Source organism: Spodoptera frugiperda, chromosome 17 (assembly GCF_023101765.2).
Source record: "Spodoptera frugiperda isolate SF20-4 chromosome 17, AGI-APGP_CSIRO_Sfru_2.0, whole genome shotgun sequence".
In the NCBI taxonomy this organism is placed as follows: Eukaryota; Metazoa; Arthropoda; class Insecta; order Lepidoptera; family Noctuidae; genus Spodoptera; species Spodoptera frugiperda.
The window spans coordinates 2,313,231-2,335,240 of NC_064228.1; the positions used below are offsets into that span (position 1 = coordinate 2,313,231).

The 22,010-nt window shown below is 34.9% G+C and overlaps 1 protein-coding gene across 18 annotated transcripts in view; it reads right to left on the reverse strand.

The window, feature by feature from the left end:
* LOC118276662 (serine/threonine-protein kinase MARK2) overlaps positions 1–22,010 on the reverse strand; it is a 203,074-nt gene that overhangs the window by 57,775 nt on the left and 123,289 nt on the right. For 15 of the 18 annotated variants that reach the window (XM_050699696.1, XM_050699691.1, XM_050699705.1 and 12 more), the window contains exon 2: positions 14,279–15,208. The exons of the other annotated variants lie outside the window; for them this stretch is intronic. In XM_050699696.1, coding sequence (XP_050555653.1) covers positions 14,279–15,082 — 804 coding nt within the window. In that variant the 5' untranslated portion in view covers positions 15,083–15,208. The remainder of the gene's footprint in view (positions 1–14,278; positions 15,209–22,010) is intronic. 18 annotated transcript variants of the gene reach the window in all.

Consider the following 22,010-nt stretch of genomic DNA (forward strand, 5'->3'; position numbering starts at 1 on the left):
CGACATAAAGTTTGAGATTATTCTCAACGCAATTCTCGATAGAATCTAACACCAGAAAAATCTTTAATTAGGTAATTCTTTTATTTCTATACCAACATCCAAATTACATCGACCTCTGTCTCCTGAACTAGGCAATGCCTGTATTTCAGTGTACCAAAGAAATAACTAATATAAAAACTAATGTTATGAAAGACAGTTCCATAACAAAGATTCCACATTAGAATACCATAATGGTAAAAACTTTTTAGATTACAAACATCTTATAACTTGATTATCATACGCATTATATTCAGGACCGCTCCAGATTTGCGTGCAAAACTTTCGGGACTTTAGTTTCTGAAGTTTGTGTTTCAATATCTATTTGTTCATACATATTAATTTGTTGAAGGACTTTAGTGTGGTTTGTAGACGATCTAATACGTTATACAGATAAAATTCTTCATTAAACGTTTTGTAATAGAGTCCAAAATGACATGACATTAATGATCCTGAAATGAAGAATATGAAGACAGATGACACTGTGTAACATTTACTTTTTAACCGACTCCCCAAAAAAGGAGTTTCTCAATTATTTGTTTTTGTTTTCACCAATAATGTTATGAGTCCCATGTAAAACGGGCTGAGCCTATTGTGACACGTCAATATATGTAATTGACAAAGAGACAAAATTCAACAAAATAAAATCCAAAAAACTATCCTTAATCACCCCAGTCACACATGTACTCGACAATGCAATTTGAACTAAAACTACAACTAAATACAGTCACTAATAGCATGTAGTATGTAGTGACGTATTAAGTTCGGCTGTAGCGGAGTCAGCTCGATCAATAGTCTGCATAAAGCGGACGTTTCCGAGCGCAAAACTCGTCGATATGTGTGTTTGTTTATATGTAGGATTTTTAGACTGTATTGCAATGGGATAAGGTTGAAAATGTATTGAGTAAATGTAATATTAACGGGTAGCTTGATTTGCTGTTTATTTTGTTATCTGTGACTTCTCCCGCCTTGGGCGAGGCGAGAGGGAGTTAATTTAGTGAAGAGATTTCTATTATCTAGACAAGCTAAAAGGACATTTAACACAATAAATTACCCCCAAAAAATATAAACACCACAATAATTCATACACATAGTTTTTAAATGCAATGTTTCGAAAAGCCTCGACCTGACCATGGATTCTGAAGGACAGGCCTCTTAATTATGCACACTAATGGTTACTCCATGGTCAAAATTCAGAATAATTTATTGTTCAACTCTTTCTATTCATTCTAAGCAAAGTAACGATTTGTATTTATTTCATTTTAAACACACGTTTTACTCAAATTCTCCGTGCATTTAAAAGTACATTTATATTTTTTATCACGAATAAAATCCACTAAAAAGATATCCCAGGCTATTATGTAACCTAAACTTGATATTTTTAGCAATCTACATAGCACATTTTTATTTTAATAACCCTAATTCACTCACATTCGCTACACACAAACCCCGGGTTTAATCCAAACCTCGCCTTATCGCGGATTACATCCACATATCGAGATTGCATATACAATTTTTCTGTATACCCGAATCCGACCAGTGGGTGTCGGAACGGAGTAATGAAAGAATGGAAAAATCATAGTAATCCCCGGCGAAGAGGATTGGAAACGATTCAAATGGAACTTTGTTCGAAATCTCGGAGAATGAAAGCTTAAATACATGTAAATAAAGGCTCGATCAGTGCAACACTTCTGGGTATTCCATTATTTACATAATCTCGGGTATAAAGATATTGTGCGTAAACGTTGTGGAATATAAATTCTACTTCCTGAAACCAACATCTTTATCGTATATCTCATTCTTCTTCACATCACAATTATTTTCGCTATAAAATATAGGTTAACTCATAGCCACATTATGAAAGCAAAATCAAAAATCTCTTGGATAAACTACACTCGTACAACTTCTAAGCAAACCAAGACGACATCTCACTCAATGTTTTTGTTTTGTCACAAGACCCCAAACAACCCAAAATGACCCCAGTACAGCATTAACAGTATAATTTATACAGCGAACGCATTTTATGTAATTGACGGCTACCAGGGGCACATAAACATAGGGGTAGTTAATGTGGACATTGGACAAATTCATTAATAGTAGTCTGTCATTCCCATGCACGTACAGTTGTATGTGTTTGTAGACTGTTTACTAAACACGCTGGGAGCTAGGGGCAATGTGAAATTAAACGAATTTGCGGTTCAATTCGATAGAATCGAATAAACTACATTATTCGGATGTGAATCAATTACCTAGTGGTTTAAATGTAAATCATATAACACCCATTTCCTTATTAGAAACCACCATCCATACATAATCTCACTTACTCTCACGTCTTTGTCCTATTGCTACAGAAACTAGAGAGAACTTTCCACATTATATTAAGTTAAAGGAAAATTTATCGTTAAAAAACATTCTTACTGAAGCAAAATTATTAAGAATGACTTTAAGATTTCGACACACGTTAGGGACCAGGGTTGTCTATTAGGGAACGGCAACTAGATCTAGATACCCTACCCAGATGCAATAGCTAGCTAGCATATTTCCATTTAAAAAACATAGCTTAACTGAGTTCGTTTTCCACCAGTGCTAAACAGTGTGTGCCAAACGCATCAGCGTATGTCCATTAGGGAACATCAATGGTGGAAAAGTACCCAAAACCTTCCATAAACTAAACAACATTCACATAACCAAGAAACTATTACTCCTGACAAGAATGCAAACACAGGTAGGTACCCTATTTTTAAAAACAACTCTAGAAACTCGATTAACATCAAACAAGAGCTATCGAGAATCGATACGGACCGGCATTGAGCAGTGGACACACCTGGAAAGGTTTGTTTATTTCACTGTCAATGTCAGACGTCTAACATTTAAGTAAACCAATGAATGACCTTGATTCTCTACCATTAAGTATTAATATTGGATGGGTAGATTAAGGACGTTTAGGGCTAAAATTGTAGTTGTTACACGAGTATTTTCTTTATTACTGAAGCAGTCAACTAACTTGATACTTTAAGTCTTAAGAGTTTAGTTTTTCGATATTTATTTCAAGTAATGGCGACAAATTCTAGTTAGTTCGCAAACGGATCGAATAGATCAGTTTAGTATAGTTTCTTGGATTTTCTGTCCGCTAAGATTAAGGGTTACCGAAGTTACACGACACAGAAGTTAGAACGGGGTGGTTTTTAGTCACTATGAGTCTGACACTCCTTTTTTGCCTCACCCAAAGCGGGAGGAGTCATGTGACGATGTTCTCCGGTCAACAAAGGTCTGAAAGGCAAATTGTTTACCCAAAAAGCCTTGTGAACATAGTGATACTATTTCTAGTAATCAAGGACGAGCACTAACATAAGTGGCTTATTCCAGGCACTCTTCACTTCTCGGTAAAATACTGACATCCAGCTGAATCTGATTAATTCCCAGAACTGACCTTAACCCCATTCGGATAAAGTCAAGGGTAAAATACATTTATACACTGCATATTGAGATCTACAAGACCAGTTTATCATGGTCTCGCCTTGTATGCTCTTTCCGCACATTCGACGGTCAGTTTATACTGGATTTGAGTAACTTGATGTGTAGTCTAGTTTATGTATTTCACATTTCAACATTTCTCTGTTCATTTCCCAGTAAAATCTTTGTTTCTGTATTCAATCGTAGTTTCACGGAATTAATTTCAATAAAATCGAATACAAAATTGTATGTGAATGTTTGCAAACAAATATTTGTGTTGTGAACACTGTAAAGGTCAGTGAAAACTGTAGCAAATGTGAAAATTGCAACCACAGGAGTTTTGGTCCAATGTTTGTTTATATTTGTAGCATGTATTGGAAAACCGTTATTTCTTTGTTTTTTTACTGAGATTTGTTACTTGAAGGGTGGTTGATTGGCCTATTGTTAACACGCAACGACTATAAAAAAGTATTACGTATAGATTTATATAAGACGTCATAGAATGAAATGTTTTTGTATAATTATTACCCGTAAAAACGAATAAGTTGTATTCAAATAAATTGAAGAAACCAGTAATTGAATTATGTGTAGAAACGTAAACGTATTTTTGTAATGAAATAATTTAAAAGACATTTTCTGTGATGCCTCGTTTACATCCATATTTAAATATCTACTAGTAATCATAAAATAACACTCAAGTTCTTAAAATATATTAAATAATAGTGTTTCACGCTCAGAATACATTATTAACAAACCTTTTCAAGTACCAGAAGAAATTTTTATTTAACACTCAATCTAAACTAAATAAATTATCAAGAAATCCGTCGTTACGTGACATGAAAACATCAATAAGGGAATCGCTTTAATCAATTGAAGAATATTTTAAAAGAATTTCTATCAATCTCTTTCGACATTTTCCCATAAAAAGGACTTCGATTCAACTTGAAATTCCACCCTAAAAATAAACTATTATTATTTAAGAAAGGGGGGACAAACAAAGACCGTTTAGCGAAGGGTAGGTTCAAGTCGAGTTACTTGAGCGAGTAGCATGCAAGTTGTAACAAAACAATCGAATTATTTTCTCACTGAATATTAAATAGGATCTTATAACGCATGATATCGTTTTATTAAAACCACGGTTAAGTATTAAAACCTTGAGAAACATATACATCTTTTGCTTAACGTATGTTGTAAATAAGCCTTTATGACGTAGATAATACGGCTTTGTTAATGTTAATGTGTTGTTTATGAGCTGTTATTTGAGTTAAAACGTTGTAGCTAATTATAATGGCGCACTTTGATGCAATATTGATAAAGCTAATGTGTTGTGGAGGGCATTAAATGAAGATTATCTTCTAATTATTACCAGTAGCATTATTGCACTAGCATATAATCCTTTGTCTTGCATAATAGAACCGAAATGCAAGGACTTAAATCAAACTCATTTTAGATAAAACGTCTCTCAAACGTAGAAACTAACTTAACAGACCGAGTAAGCAAATTAAGTTAAATCTAGAACGTTTGTAACCATTTTCAAACGAAAACTTCGAGTCCGCAGTTTACTTAGTTTGATTACGCGAAGATTTGCAACCTAATGAACCTTAGTCGTCTTGAAACTTGCTGGATTTATTGCCAAGTGCTAGGTTTCAGACTCATCATGGTTACTGATAAAGTACCTATTAAACTCCAATCTACGTGTTTATGTATAATCATATCTATAGTAGTATCTGATAAAATATTGAGCTTTTATAGTAATTCTCAGTATTTGTACGGAGTTTGGAACTGTGCCCGAATAATAGCGTACCCTTATTGCACTGAGATCAATAAGCTATTTCACGTTATCTGTGAGAATTTTGGGTCCAAATTGCAACTGTACTATGCTTACAGTTGCAAGTTAGAAAGAGACAACAATAAATTACAACTTTTTTACATTTGGATTAGTTTAATACGTTAACCGCCACGTCGGTCACTGGTATCCGACGTTTAGCGGAGGATTTGCCTTCAACAGTTTTCTTTCGGCAGTTAATACTTTAACATTATTGTACTACCCATCAAGAATAACTACAAATCATAATTCCATTCCACGACTAGAGGCAAGTAGTGTGAACAAGATGCGATCTAAACGCAGCATAAAAATAAAGTATTGTTGTATCTGCCAATCGATTCCAGAGTGTTTAACGTTTCATCCATCTCATGTAAATGGGATTTAGAACCAACGTTTACATTGCGAATCGCAAATACACGCGATGTTATTTGAATCACACAATCACATGCTGCTAAAATTGCTATGGAATGTCTTTGAATATTTCGGGTGTGTAAAATTATCACTGTTCTATACTAGGCAGCGGATATATTAATACACCAATCTCCGCAATTATAGAAGAACAACATTGAATTATAATCTAATTACAATAAAGATTATAATCACAAAGACTTGAGAGTTGTATGTAAATACGCCTTGAATTTAAAAACGAGAATAGAGACTCTGAAGAACAATTTACCACAGCGGCATTCTTACAAGTACATAGTTGACCTGACCCGAGACGATGCATACGGCTTTGTATTCAAAATTTCAATATGAATAACTTCATAAAACCACAAGAATGAAAAACGATATAAACGTTAATCCATATCACAGAGACACACATTACAAAAAGGTCGGGCTAAACGCAATGACTTAATACTGCGATTCAAAAAAAAATACGGGTCGACATTCACACGAATTTACTAGGAATTGTATTTAATATCTCTAGCGAATACTGACTAGCCCATTTTAATTATGTTATACTAAACCACTCCTTACCCGTTTCCTAGCCATATCACTATCACAGAAACTATGACAACACCATAATCCGTGACGTCACACGCGTGCGTCTACCACGGCATTCGGAACACCACTGACGGAGCGGAAGTACAGATGGGGTGGAGTACCCACCGCCCTATATTTGCTACCAAAAATTGAAACGTCTTATACAACTGTGAATGTTAGGGGAAAGTGTGCTTTATTTTTAGACATCAAAGGTTTAGGATTGTATGTGTACGTTTGATTTTTATTTGCTATGCCATTTGGTGGTAGTTATTGCATTTACCTTTGATATTACGTCACTTGGTGCTTGCGTTTGGAAATTTATTTGTTTTTTTTTTTTCTAGAAGGGGTACAGGCGAAGGTATTATTAATTTGACCGTGACAGCATCTTGATGTTCAACGCGAAATTAAATGTGGTCGGGTCTTGTTTTTCGCGTCCCAACCTCTCTCGGTAATTAAACCATTGTTTGCAATTACAAGAGATGTTTCTGAACACTTCATTTCTGTGGTCTATTCATATTTCTACAAATGCTAGAAGGTTCTAAACTATAAATGGAATTTAATTCTGCCTCCGTATTATATTTGGAAAATTCCAAAGTTTCAAAACTTGTAACTATCTAAATAGGTTGGTTCTAGTTTTGGGAGTTGGACGTTTCTTTGAAAATACATAAATTACCAGTTAGCGTTATTTAGTTAAATTTGAACCTAATTAATATGAAAATTGAGTAAACTTTCCATCAATAAATATTATCATAGTTCCGGAATTGATTAAATTGTTTGGGATTGTATATAAATCATTGATAATATTCATGATTCATGCATCTGTTATTAAGGATATTTATGCATTGATCTTTCCATGCTTACAGGTCATACATAAAATCAATTACGTGCAGGATTCTGAGTAAAATGCAATATTAATAAAAATGTGTTCAAGTGTAAAGATTTTAATATTCCGATAGCATAAATGTTGAACGTGTAAGATATTGCGTCGCGAGGTTCCCTTCATTTCTTGTAGTTATTTTAAGAACTACTTTAATGAATAGTTGGAAATATTGATCCGACTAGTTGGTATATTAGCGATGCATTAGTTAGTTTATTTTGCTGAGTCATTAGTAAAGAGGACTGCTATTTGACTACGCCTTTAGTTTGATATTGGATACGACAAATCTTTATTCAATAACCAGCCAAAATTTATAATCAATCTGAATCTAAAATCTTCATATTATGAATCATTTTAAAAGAGTTTCTGTCAAAAATGAAGATCAGTTCTCAGATTTTTTATAAAACCCAAACTTAGCAGTAGTCTTAATTAGCACATACATACTATACATAGCTGTTTTGGAAATATGACCGTCAAATATTATTAAATTACTCAAATACAAATGTTTAGTAATCCCCCATTTATGTAACAAAAACTACAATGTTAAAGACAATTTATAGATTATTTTCAACCCCAAGGTTTCTTATTCTCAGTCTTGTAGCTGTATCACACAAGAGACAGGTAAATATAATAACATCACAGTGATGCAGTGCTCGGGCTTCGGTCCCGTAGGGCTTCGCTAACGTCATGCGCTGCGATTTACATGTGTTTAGCTAGTTAGTGCAATGTTTATGTAGTTTACCTATTTTATGCTATGTTATAACATAAAGAAAGGTTTATTTACTATGTTTGGAAATGGATTGTATAGAGATGTGTCCTAAAACTCAATACTCAGTAAAGGGATTAGGTCAGTTAACTAACATGATAATATTCAATCCGATAGCTATACGAAATTTATTACGATAAATCGCCTGGAAAATATTTGCCGTGATTTTATTTGACATATCATAAGAAACTTTTAAGAGAACAATCCAACAAGATTGCAATACATTTGTCAACAGTCAGACCGTAATTAACCATTTAAAAAAGTATTTCCTACCTACTACCTCATTTTTTTTAAAAGCTATGATAATATTTCATATTAAGTTCCCTTTGTTCTCAAATGTCGTTTGGGGTCCCTTTATTTGAATAATGAGCTGTTATGTCTAATGATATTCACAAAAAATGGTATCTCTTCAACGTGACCGAAACCTAGTCACGCTGGTCAAAAATCGAACTCCCAAAAGTAAAAAACAAATAGTAGGTACTTCTATTTCTAAGTTAGTAAAGGCTGCAAATACTACTACTACAAATTGTGTAGAAAAGATCTTAAACTTTACGAGCTGGATGGCTGGAAGCCAAACGGTCTTTCGAAGCAGAATGGTAGGACACGTCCCGATTTTATAGACCACATGTAAGTCTAGCTAGGAAGATGGAAATTTAATCATCGAAGATCACCAATAGGTATATTAAACTGCATAAATATTGTCTTATTGTTTTGTAATACGCGTTAGACATGGACAGACATTGGACCCATATTTAGGTGATCTAACTATGTCCAGACTGTCTGCCAAGCTTAGGCTTTTTAGGAAACCTTTAAGTGACAGACTTTAGTTCAGAAGTGAGCTTGATCCAGCAGATAATGATTATACTCGTAAACCTAGATATACTCACGAAATTTGACAGATAAAGCCAACTTGTACCTGTCTATTGTGAGACACGGTTTCAAAGCGTTGAATTATAAACGACCCACGGATAGATAAAATCAGTTATATCTATAGAAATATCATGTCTATTTCTGATACAATTTTAATGGACTAAAATTGGCTTTAAGCTCAGGGTTATATTGAACTAATTGACGTTTAATGACTGTAATTTGTGAAAATAGGTAAGCTGTTTTGTTTGATGGTAGTAAACGGAAATATTCTGACAAAATTTAAATACTAACTACATTTATCTAGACCAGGGGTTCCCAACCTTTTCTCGGTCAAGGACCACTTTCGCATAATTTTTGTTAGGTTAGGGACTAGTATTACTTTTTTCATGTAGTCCAAAATTGCCAAGTAATGGAGTTAGTTTTCATTAAAATAGTAACTTGAAATTATAGAAATTCGCTCTCCTCCGTTGCTTCCTTTGACAATTTCATTCGAGCTTTAACCGCGGTAACTATTGGACAGAGGAGTTATCTTGTGTCATTTTGCGGACCATATTTTGACTTCTGCGGACCACCGGTTAGGAACCACTGATCTAGAGTCTAGACTAATATAGAGTACTGCATTTACTATAAAAAACTTCAACAGTTTAAATCCGGGCAACGAACCAAATACTCGAAATTTACGACTATTATAACTTGTTCCAACAACGCGACGTAATCAATGACATGTGAGGTCATAATGTAGATGTGAGGTCATAATGTAGATGTGACGTCATAATGTAACCGTGACGTAACGTTATCTCGAATGCAGTTGGAACATAATGTGGACACGCCCACGCGTGGACCGTGGGTGTGTAAGTTAGGTAAGGTAATGCAGACTCGTAAGTTACGTCACAACTTAATTAATGTAAGGATTTTATTTATTGCTTTATTATGCTAGAGAATAATAAATTAACTGTTGATAATATGGTAACGTGTATTGTGCAATTAAACTGATTAGTATGTGCAGTTGAATACGATTTAAGATTTAAAAGAAAGTACTTAGTAGTTCAGCTGCATTTGTGATTTGTTAAAAAAAATAATCTCGCAATAAAAAAGATTGTGTCCACCAAATAAACGAGTTACAAAAGATTACATTGGTCCTGAAAATTCACACAAAACAAATTGAAGATGAAGTTACTTTAGCATGTCTTATTTAGTTCATATTGGTCTTAAATTATCCAATCTTTACATTTCGACCAATTCTTTACAAGACGACCATTTAAACATTAGGAACGAATTTGAACATCATGTAACTATCACACTAAACAGGAACACTACATAGGCACTAGGCACATAACATCCTTCCCGGAGCAACCACGGCGAGGTGCAAACTATTTCCTAAGACCATTATGGGACCGTAAATAACATACTATCTTACTATCGTGAATTCTTCTCTTGGGCAAACTATTATATAAAAGGAGTTATACATACTGATTGGTCGATTAAAATTGTGAAGATAATCGATTCAAAATTGTTTAAAGTGACTTTACTTGAATTTTATTAAAATGAGATATCTTTCCTTACCTACTACTACTATACATGCTGTGTTCGTTCACATCAAGTAAGATAGAATCTTGACTATCATAATTGTCAAATAAAACCCAGATTTACGACCAAAAAAGGTATATCAAGCTCTTCCCTTTTAAAGTCAATACAAAATCCTCCCATTTATCTCTTTCAAAGTCTTAATAAATACAATCAATTGCTTTCAAAAGTTCCCCAGTCATTATCGGGTCCATAGAAAATTTATTGGTCTCCAAAAAGTTGGTATGGCTTTAAAATTCTTTCCTTTATATCCCAAATGCCCACCAAAGTTCTGTACGGAACTTTCGTTCATTGAGCGTTGAAAATTAATAAACATTTTCGTGGAAATCGAGGCGGATATTCTGGGGAAAATTCTGCTATGTTACCGCTTTTTCGTAACAAGTTTCGGTAAACATAATAAGCTATTTTATGTTTTTAGAAACATCGTGGACTTTGGGAATGTTTTCTTTCATGGCTGTGGAGAAAACTTGCTTATTGATGTTTTTCATTTACCTGGCAAGTTTTAGTTTTTACTGAGATTCAATTTGAACGTTGTAAACGTCGAAAACTTTTTGACTCTAACTGGCGTTCTATAAAGTCTGGCCTATGGGAAACCGGCGTGAGGTTATGTATGTGTCGGGATCGAGGGTAGAATTGAAACACAGGCGTCCACCCTCGGCGCTCGACGGAGTCAAGGATTCATCGGCTGAGCGGCGTGTTGATCACCTCGTGCAGCAGCCGACCAGTACGGTCGAATATTGAACCGTCGTGTGTTTCAACCTAGTCTGTAACCTGTTAGTTTGATATTGTAACAGTTAATTATCTTTCATGTACTTTGTAACCATGTTTGCACTTTGAGAGTGACTGAGACCTCTGAGTTTGTTTCGGCATTTCTTCTCAGAGTAGTCGGTAGGAAATGCCGGCCCCATCAGTAGCTTAAGTAAAGTAACAGTGCAATGTACAGAATTAAACAATAGTTCCATATCGAAGACTTTATTATTTTACTGCTACCTTCGTCATAACGCCCACAAGTATTCCTGACATGAGTAGTGAGATTCTCCTTTCACCGACATATCGAAAGTGAGAGATCTCCTATCTCCGACATATGTATATGACTGTAACTGCTCAATCGCTAACCACATTTTGGGTAGACATTCTAGCAAAGGTTCTCTCTCTATCGCTACAAGGTTCGGCGAATCACAAATCAAAGCAAAAGGCCAAAACAACTGTAGTTATAAGTAGGTACTGAAAGCAATTAGAAACAGAACCGGTATACTTAATCAATGCATACTAACTGGCAAGATGTCAAGGCTCTAGGATTGATCGGTGGTGTATCGAGCGACCTAGTTCCATGTTTTTCACTATTATCATAACGAGTACACTTTCTTTGTCTTTCTTCAGTCTTCATTAGTTTATTGAGTGCCTGCAGGTTGCTATGGCAACGGTAAATAACAATATAAAACTCTAGTTAAAAGGGTAAGGACTAAAATATTGTATAAAAACAAAGTTCCAAAACACTAGCCAAGTCTAAACACGAAAAAGATTCATAAAAAGAAAAATGTTGTGTATATGAACAGTCCTCAAAAGAATTTAGTTTGATTTGCTTTGAAGGCGAAGGCAGTGAGATAAATAATGTTAGTATATTATGCGAAACGATTTATCAAACGGAACACGCGACGGGAGCGAGCGTAATTTTTGCATGCTCCGACAAGCACCCATCCGTATAGGAAGCCAGCAGACGCTATTTCCTTACTTTGACAAAGAAGCTAAATAAAGATTTAGTAGATAAAACTCTTCGAAAGAAACCTGCACAAAGAGATGGGAAATATTTTCGAATCAATTTTCATACACGTGCATTTCACTATTTCACTTTTATTTATAAGACACGAGGGACTCAAAGCTATGGCCATTATTGAAGTTACAAACATTGAGGTTCAAATTCTTGGTTTTGAGCCCAATTGTTTCATTTTATTACATAGAACTTTGATAATTTCTGCCACAAAATAAGCAAACATGTAACATAACCACAAAAATAACATTGCCTGTTAAAATAAGAATAATTCTCAATGTAAATAACTAATATACATATACTTCCTCAAGGCAATAAAAATGATAATTACGTAAACTACACTTCGTTAATACAAGCGACGTGTCGGCTGCGCATACAGAGTAATGCCGCTTGCGTTTTGCATTCCTCACTCATCACCCAATCGCTTTGAGCTTACAAATACTTTTAACCGACCTTGGAATAGCTAAATTTCGTTTTTTTATTAGAAGTTTGGACAGATTTGTGTGTTGGCTCGTAAAACTGAATGGTTTCTCATAAAACATTATAACGTGCGATGTCCTTAAACGGGCGTCTTTGGGTTCAGAATCGATGCTGACTGAGGACGTTAAGTTTATTAGTATGATAATATTCGGTATCTAAGAGGTGTAATGTTGTTAAATATTGGAATTTTACGACTGTAAGCTGTTATCTTGTAGACTTTATTGGTTGTGTTTAGTAGTTTACATAGGAAAGATGATACAATCTGTTATGAAATTGTTTAAAATATGGAAGACACCTATTACATGACTATTCTAATAAAAGTACTATGTTTTATATTTCTATCCTAAAACATTCTGAAAACTTTTCCTTCTCCATTTTAACTCTAAATAAAATTTTCTTCATTGTAAAAAGATTTTAATTCAAGCATTCAGCGCTAATGCAGGCAATTTATCGGGAAAAACAAAGTGCATACTTTACCTGACAATGCAATTAGTTACGTACGTAGACTTGGCCATTTTACTGGAATCGTGTTTTTGTGCTTACCTGTGAAGAAAATAAAAAAGAAACAATTAGTATAAATTGTCAAAGGTTTAAATGTGTTTGAAACAAAAAATCTTATTCTAAATTGGTTTTACCAGTTGTTGAAAAATGTCTTATTTTGAACGATTGTAACAATATTTTCTTTTACAACATATTATACATACAGCTGCCAGCAGGTAAACCTACTCCAATATGACAAAATTTATCAACAGATTTTCGTCCTAATTAACAGAACAATAATGTTGAAAATCATTTACAAAGATTGGTTTAGGTTGACCAGCGTTCGTATCACACAATACGAATTAATCATATCTACCATTAAACATTTTCGTGTACATATATGGAGCTAGCAGGCGGTCGTGATATGAGTGTGACGTCATTGAGCCTGCGTCAGAGCCAAGCACCAAGTGTTACAAATTGACTTTTTCACAGCAGGTAGTAGAAATAAGGCTGTTCGTTGACTACAACGTGATCCTTACTTATTTTAGGAGAGATCTAAAAGAAATCTATCACACATGACGTAGGTATAAAGCTTTTTTTTTTACTATGTACACTTAGAATACATAAATGAAAATTCAAATAAAATAGCCATCAATAAAGATTTAACTCTTTAAAATAACACATTATGACTTGTTTATGGAAAAAAATCTTAATACAAATACAAATAGAAAATAAAGTAGGATTACTGTCTACCTCTCTTTTGTGCTCATTACGCAAGCGAGTGTGAATGAATTTAGGTAACAAGGTAAGCAAATATTACACCACACTTAATACAATTTGAGACGTCGCGTGTGGGTAGCCGAACACATTTAACGTCAAATAAAAACGCGTCAAAATCGGTGATATGAATTATGTCCGTTGTAAAATTATTATAAATGCTAAGTTACGATCAATATTTATCGGTTTTGGAGAGAAACGATGTTTTTTATTACATATTTTTATCTAGCAATTAATTGGCTAAACATGTATTGCCTACAAAATGCTACTTTTAGATACAGTGAAAATGTTCTTTTCTATTTTGCTTGGATGATAATCAACATCAATTTTACGCTTAATAGTATGGACATCCACAATATCGTAAAGAATCATCGTTACCTGTGACCTTGGAGAGATAGGGGACGTAGGTGTCCTTGGAGAAGGTGGATCCACCCTATGTTCAGCCAGAACCCTGTGCTCATGTTTCCCAGTCACAGAGTTCTTGACGCGCTCCATCCTCGCTTGTATCGCTTTTCGAGATATAACCTTGGACTTTTCATCCTTATTGCCATCAGCCAGTTTCTTCATCATCCTAGCAGTGGCTGCCACTGACTGTTGAGTGTCAGAGTTTGTTCTGGCCAGACGAGTGGCTGGTCTCGGTACTGGTGTAGCACCACCGGTACTGCTGCGAGTGCTTTCGTTTCTATTGAAAGGCACCACGTCGTGTTCTGTATCGGAATCGGCTGGAAGATAGCCTCCGCCACCGACTGAAGATACGCCAGTACGTAAGAGGTTCTCATGTTCAGCGTATCTCACTCTTTCATCGACCCCAACAGAACCATTCTGTGCCCTTTTCTCCAATCCCCTCTCCATTTCACCAATTTGCCGTTCAAGTTTTCGTAGAACATCGTCTGAAGGCGGCATTGGTGCAGTGTCGTCTGGAGGTTCGGGAGATTGGAATGACTTGAGGTGGATGGGATGAGCTCTATTGATTTCAAGTCGTTTAGGAGCTATCCCCGAGGATGTTATCTCGTACTGGGTTCGTTGTGGTGGTTGCGAGTTCCTCTCCAACATGGCTAAAGATACCGGCGATGGTGGTGGCGCTCCGTTAACAGTAGGCTCCTGGCCCTCTGGGGCGGGCGACACCTTCGGTGCTCGAAAACTTTTCCTCATGAAATCTTCACGTGTCAGTTTCCTCTCCATTTTAGTAAGAAGACATTTCACTGATATTATCACTAAGTTTTAGATTTTAGAGCATACTAATTTAAACTTCTATCACAGTTATATCACTTTAAGTACTATTTTTAATTTTGTAAGCATGTAAAATACCTGAAAAAAGAATAATAATGTGATTCACCTAAGTATAGACGCCCTTACCATATCAGATAAGATAGCGGCTATACGGAATTTAGTCATGACATCGAGACATGACATATGGATTCGGCCTAAATACCAATATCGAACGGACGATTAGAATGAAGTATGGAGACAGACAAAGGTTACGGATTAGTGGAAGACGATCAATAACCTGCTGCTGACGTCAAATCAACAATCGCATATAAAATTTACTTACTGACGCATATCAACTGACCAATTACTGTCTAGTGCGTACCCAGAAGAAGTAAAATCAATACTTAATTGGATAGGAACCGATTGAAGATATGAAATCAATCATGTGGAAAAACCGACTCCTTCTAGGACCTTTAATGATAAGATTTTTTGTTAAAAATGAACTTGTCCAATAAAACCTAGAAAGTCTACACAAAGGGCTAATCAACAAAAAACCGAATCCAAGAGAACACTTAAAGAAACAAAGAGAATTCCAAACGGAATTGTTACGTGATCGAATAATAGGATAATCAGATGAACCAAGACGAAAAGTGAAATCCCTGAACGATCGTACCGACTCGTAACTCGATAAGAATGGCTACCAAAACAAATAATAGCTGCAATTTACCAACCACATACGAATTTAGACTCTATTACTAAAAGAATAAAGAGAAGAGACATAAATTAGGCTATCAACGCCCTAATCAGTTACCTACATGCAATAAATTAATTAACTAACCGTGAAATAAAGCTAATGTTAATGGAAAATATCTGCCGAAAAACCTTGTGTGTGTTATTGGCATCTTTGATAAAGTTATCACTGATTAAAGATACATATCCTACCTACTGACACATTTAGTTGTTGATTGTGAATATTACACTTAAAAACTACAGTTAAAGCTAGTTATTACAATTTGAAGATACGTGTAAACGGAGTTAGTGACTAGTAATCGATTATCGACCAAAATAACCAATCCAAGGTCGGTCAAAGAACATTAAATATTCTAACAGCTGCTTAATTATTAAAGGAATCCAGCTACGAAAGACTTTAAACACGATACTCATACAGTACAAGTTCTATAGCTCAAAAATGATCTCTAACATAAATAACGCTACCAATCTCAATCCCATTTAAAATGTAGAAACAGTTTCCGAGAACCAAGAGGAATGCAAAACACTTCTATGCTAGAAACATTCCGTTGTACGGCAGGCTGAGCGAGACAGGAACAAAGTCCATCTGGAAAGAGAGAGATGAAACATTGTTAGTTATAGGAACACGGAGCACCGTTCACCATAACCCTGTAGCGACATAAAGCGGCAGCAGCGACATCTGTAAGAGAGAACCATCACCTGGACACTTGAATCAACATGTAACATGAAGCAAAGACGACACAATACGAATAATATCGATACCAATAAAAGGCCATTCAACCTCCACGATAAATTCTTTCGAGTTGTAATTGGATTTTGTTACGAGCGCAAGTTATGGGAGTTTCAAGTAGTGGAATAATAAAATGTTGTGGTTTTTTATAAACATATAAATAAAGTTTAAGGTTCTGAGTTATACAGTGCAAGAGTAACGTATAATATAGGTACTGAATTATTTTAGCATGTCTAAAGATGAATAATTACATATCAAATCACTAATAGAAAGTAAATTGTAGGTTTACAAGACAACGTGATATTAAGAATACAATTCAATAGAGCCGCAGCCCGAGGCCTTGGTTCGAATCACGACAATGCAACATATGGCACCCAATGGCACCCAAAGACCTATGACTCAATGTTTTCATAAAGTTAAGTAATACAGACACAGTACAAACTGTATCAAATATCGCATGTAAAGATACGAGAGACTGTGATAAAATTAACATTCCAACAGGAAAACTAAACGGTGAGAAATAAACAAGGAAAATAGATACAATGCATGATTATGATAATGATATACGATAAGTTAGTAATGTTATAATATAATGTATTCTAGTTCACGTATAGACCGGAATATTAGAATAATACTTGGTTTAAACAGTTTCTAAAAGTAAGAAATTAGGATTATTGAATGCAAGTACAAAATAGAAAATGTTTTTCTCACTTCCACGTTACAAGTGCTAATAGTCAGGAACGTAGCAGATATTGTTCTTAATCGCACTTTAATGCCGCAATTATAACGTTCTGTAATGATGATTACGAAACGCAACAAAACAACACGAGATTTCCAACGCATTGTTAACAATAAAACAGTTTGTGTTTTACGTACAAACTAGCCAAGTTTCACGTTTATGCAACAGTATAGTTTGTGAATCATATCTTTTTATACACTCCACATGCATTGCCTAGATGCGAATATAATTGTAGTGTTTATGTCTATTTTGTGAGCTTCTGACTCAGCTTACGTACTCGAATAAACAAATAAAATTATTCTAAACCATCACTATGTTATGATTGAATTACTAAATGCAATGGATGCCACGTAAATGCAGTAACCAGCTGTAAAATAGTGGTGCTAAACAGTCTGCTGTCGATTTTGAAGAAAAATGTATGAGTAACGATATTTACCGACATTCCTGAAGACGTACTAGCCGCAAATGTATATTATTCAACATCTTTTACGACATTGGTAACATTAAATCATCCATTGTTACACATTGTAATCCCCTGGGATGCCCCAAGGAAGTATATTGGGGCCACACGCACTTTGAATTAAGTTTAATAGTAATCGTGGCACAAATTCTTGATAATCATGCTGGCAAAATTATTACACAAACTATAGAAGCAACCGAAACTTGCGCAGAATTCATTGCGCTGTGTGCAAAAGTATTTGTAAAAGCAAACATTTCATTATGATGTTGTTCTATTTACAGTGGCAAACGAAAATAGTCCTAACGTTGCTAAAAATAGTTTCAATATTAATCTTAATCTATTTTAAGTTTCGTGTTGGTTTGGCCACGCAACCGCTGTATTATATGGAAGTTTTGGGGAAACCTTGAGAACTATTAACATCGTTTGTGATAATGATTAGGCTAGTGACGATATCATCAACGGTAATTTGAAGTTTACTTTTATATTTAGCGCTGCTTTAACGTGAGATTTCTAAAGTAGTATAGAATATATTTCTGTATTATTATCCTCATTACTCAGTACTATTATCATTCAAATGTTATACTCGATTCTTCACTTTAAACTTTGAAACATTAAGTTACATGAGATGTTTCAGAACGTCTTTTCAGTATTTCTCGAGGTCACAACTTTAGCTTTCTAAAGTTAATTACTTAAAGTTTCCGAGAATATGAAATAAGTTGTCTCACCTCAATTTCTTATACATATTAATAAAACTGTAGTCAATACATAGCACCTTAGTACAAGCCCGACCATCTCAGGTTCCCCAGCTTGAAATAACTGTACGTAATTTAACTCTTTGTCAGAAAATGCAAATTTATCTTTTGCTGTATGTTTAGCTTCTATTTCTTGGCTATTAAGAGCCATTTTAGTTGATGTTGCTGTGGCTTTAGATTTGTTTGCATGGACCGCAAGCTTCCGCCATTGTGCTCGTATCTGCTTGCATGGAACTATAGGATTCTATTCTTATTATGTGTAAAGTTGAACAATTGCTGCTGTTTTGATTTTCGCATCAGATCAACCAGGTGCTTTTTCTAGAGAAATTAATTCCATTATGGAAGGAGATGTAATCGGAAATACATTTCATAGAAAATAAACTTTGAATGAAATTTTAAATAGATTCATTAATTACATTCTGTGGAACCGACTCTTAAGACGAGAATCAATATTTGTTACATCCTTGAGTCAGACAAAATTTACTTTTCCACTCTGTACCGGCAAAGTAAACATTTTAAGCCTACATTTCCCACACAAATTATGATGAGTTAAAAACCTCACACCTTAAAATTTACTAGAGGTTCTAACAAGATCCTTAAGGTTCAAGGTCCTTTATAACACGGAAACCTTTGTAAGGCCTAGGGAAACTGAGGACTGGGGACTGGTCGCAAATGGCATATGCTAATGAATGCATTGTGAGGCGAGGGAAAACATCAGGACAAAGTTGTGGCAGTTGGTAGACAGTTGAGAGCCGGCAAAGTTGGTTTTTATTCTGTTTGGAGCAGGAATGAGGTTATTTTTCGCATTTTGCGCTTTTAAATGCCGCCGCTACATCTGTTTGTGAATAATTTCAGCGGGCAAATGAATATTCTGGTTGAATTTTTGAGTTCATTCAATGCTCGGCAAACTGGGTCAAAGTTTTTGTAAAATGAGCGAAACGGGATTATTTGGCCTAAAGAATCGTGTAATAAATTACATTAGGTCGTAATTCTTTAGACATAATCCAGATTAAGTAATAAGAACGGTACTAAACAGAAACCATTAGCCAACAGCACACATTAAGCGAACCAAACCAAGTTTCTAAACAGCGATTAGTGTTGTAAATCCATCCTACGTAAATAAGAAGCCCGTTAAGGGCAATGCTTTTTACATAGAAATTATAAAATAAAATCTGACGTTTAACAAGCGTTTTTGATAGTAGGAACATCTATATGAACATCCCATAGAATACAGATCTGATGCCTCATCATACACGATAAACTTATAGTAAAATATTCAGATAAACTAGAGGCAAAATGTACCTCTCACTTATTCACACGACCGATAAATTCCGAGCTACTTCCTCGAACATGTATAATTTATTACATGCAGTTTTTCCAGAGTATTTTTATTTTGTTTTCAATAATTTATAACCATTGAGTACTTGTAGTATAACTACTGAAGCCTGTAGCAATAAGACTGTATTTGTATTTGTTTTCTGAAGTAATAAAAGAAGTTGCATGACAGCCAACCCAATCAACGATGACTCATGCCAAGATTGTTTTATCAGAGCTCCCACGAACGTAATTGAACATAACGATGCAAAAAAATGTATTGCGTGTGCATGAAAACAAAGTTTACAACGATTGAATTACATTAACGATAACCATAATGATACTGTGACAAAGAAATATCGTGACGAAGTTTAAATTTAAACTTCCATTTACAATGGAAGCTGTAACAATAAACTTGATGTTCTAAACTTAGTAGATAAATAAAATTAAGGAGTTTTTGTATCTGACAAAAACAAACAAAATTATGGTCGCTGCAAAAAGTACTGCACAAGCACATGCACTTCATCCATTTGTGGAAGATAACGTTGACGGCTTAAAAGAACGATTAAATCTTGACAATATAAAACATTGTCAACAGGATCTTAATACGGTAAGTATACTGAAGAAAAAAACGATTGAAGAAAAAAAAGCCATCACGACTGTAACAAAAAACAGAGTACAAACCGGTTCGGAGCGTTTAACCCTAGATCACTAAACATTAGTCTCACAGGCGACACGACCTCTGAACATTTTCTGTTTAGATATGTTCCTGGCATTCCCCAGCCCCACCGCGCTCAGTACCCTCCTTATTCATTGTTTTAGTGACCCATGTGCATGCGTTTTGTTTGCACTTAGTTTACTTCCGGAGTTTTGACGAATTGTTAGTCTCACGGACTAATATTTAGTGATTACGCGTGAAAAGTGAGTTAAGGTAAGCTTGGAATAATTTTGTTTATTTATTGACTTTTTGTACAAATGAAGTTTTTTTTTATTTCTTAGAATTTTATTATTTATATTATATAATATAAAATAAATTTCATGTATTTTATTAGTATGAAGAGGAAAAAATATATATTTTGAACATTATATACAGCCGTTTATTCTGTTTTAGATGGATTCAATAAGGGATCAAGACAAAATTCTGCAGTTTTTGAATGAATCTGATACTGAAAATGATGACCTAGAACTCGCATGTCAACCTGGTGAACTATCAGGATCTGAAGAAGAAGAAAATAACTTAGAGGTAGAACATTGTGTAAACACCGACGCAAGTGATGAAGAAACCGAAATGCAATAAAGTGATTTTTGGTCAGCCAGACATTAACTCCAGCACGAAAAAGCCTGAAATAATACATTACTACTATTGTAGAAATGTATTATATCAGGTTTTGGTACTATTGTACCAAAGGAGTCGTTGATACTATTGACCAGATTTGTTCTGCCATTAGCTGCAACCGCACAACAAATAGGTGGCCTCAATGCATATTTTATAATATGCTGAACTTATGCATGGTCAATGCGTATGTTGTTTATGTGTCTAACATGGTGCGGCAACGACAAAAACCTTTTAAACGCAAAGCATTCGTGCAAAAATTGGCAGACACTCTCATTAAGCCATGGTGTTGCGTGAACGATACACGGCTGTAACTTTGAGGAAGAATATCAGGGCCAGTATCAAAGATATCCTGCAAATTGAAAATATTGAGGCTAGTACTAGTCATGCACAGCCAAATAAACGAAGAATTTGCGCAATTTGCCCGTACCAGAAGCATAGGATGACAAAAGTATCATGCCACTCCTGCAAGAAGGCTATTTGTGGCGAACATACGATTCCTGTCTGCTCAGACTGCCAGGATTAACATTTTTTATATGTTTGTTGAATAGTTTCTAAGAAACCTTAATAATAACTAATATTTCACCTACTTTTTTCATAAATAAATATAATTTTCAAAAAAAATTGACGATTTAATTTGTTAGTCAAAATGACTAATGTTTAGTGATTGTGTAACTCGAAAATATGTTTAGTGAGCTAGGGTTAAACTAAATAGTGGAGCGTCGGTGAGTCACCGCGTAACAAATTTGCGAGACGATCTGCCTGCGGAACACGTTTCATACATATTTGGACAGAGTTTTGAAACTAACTAAATGGACAATTT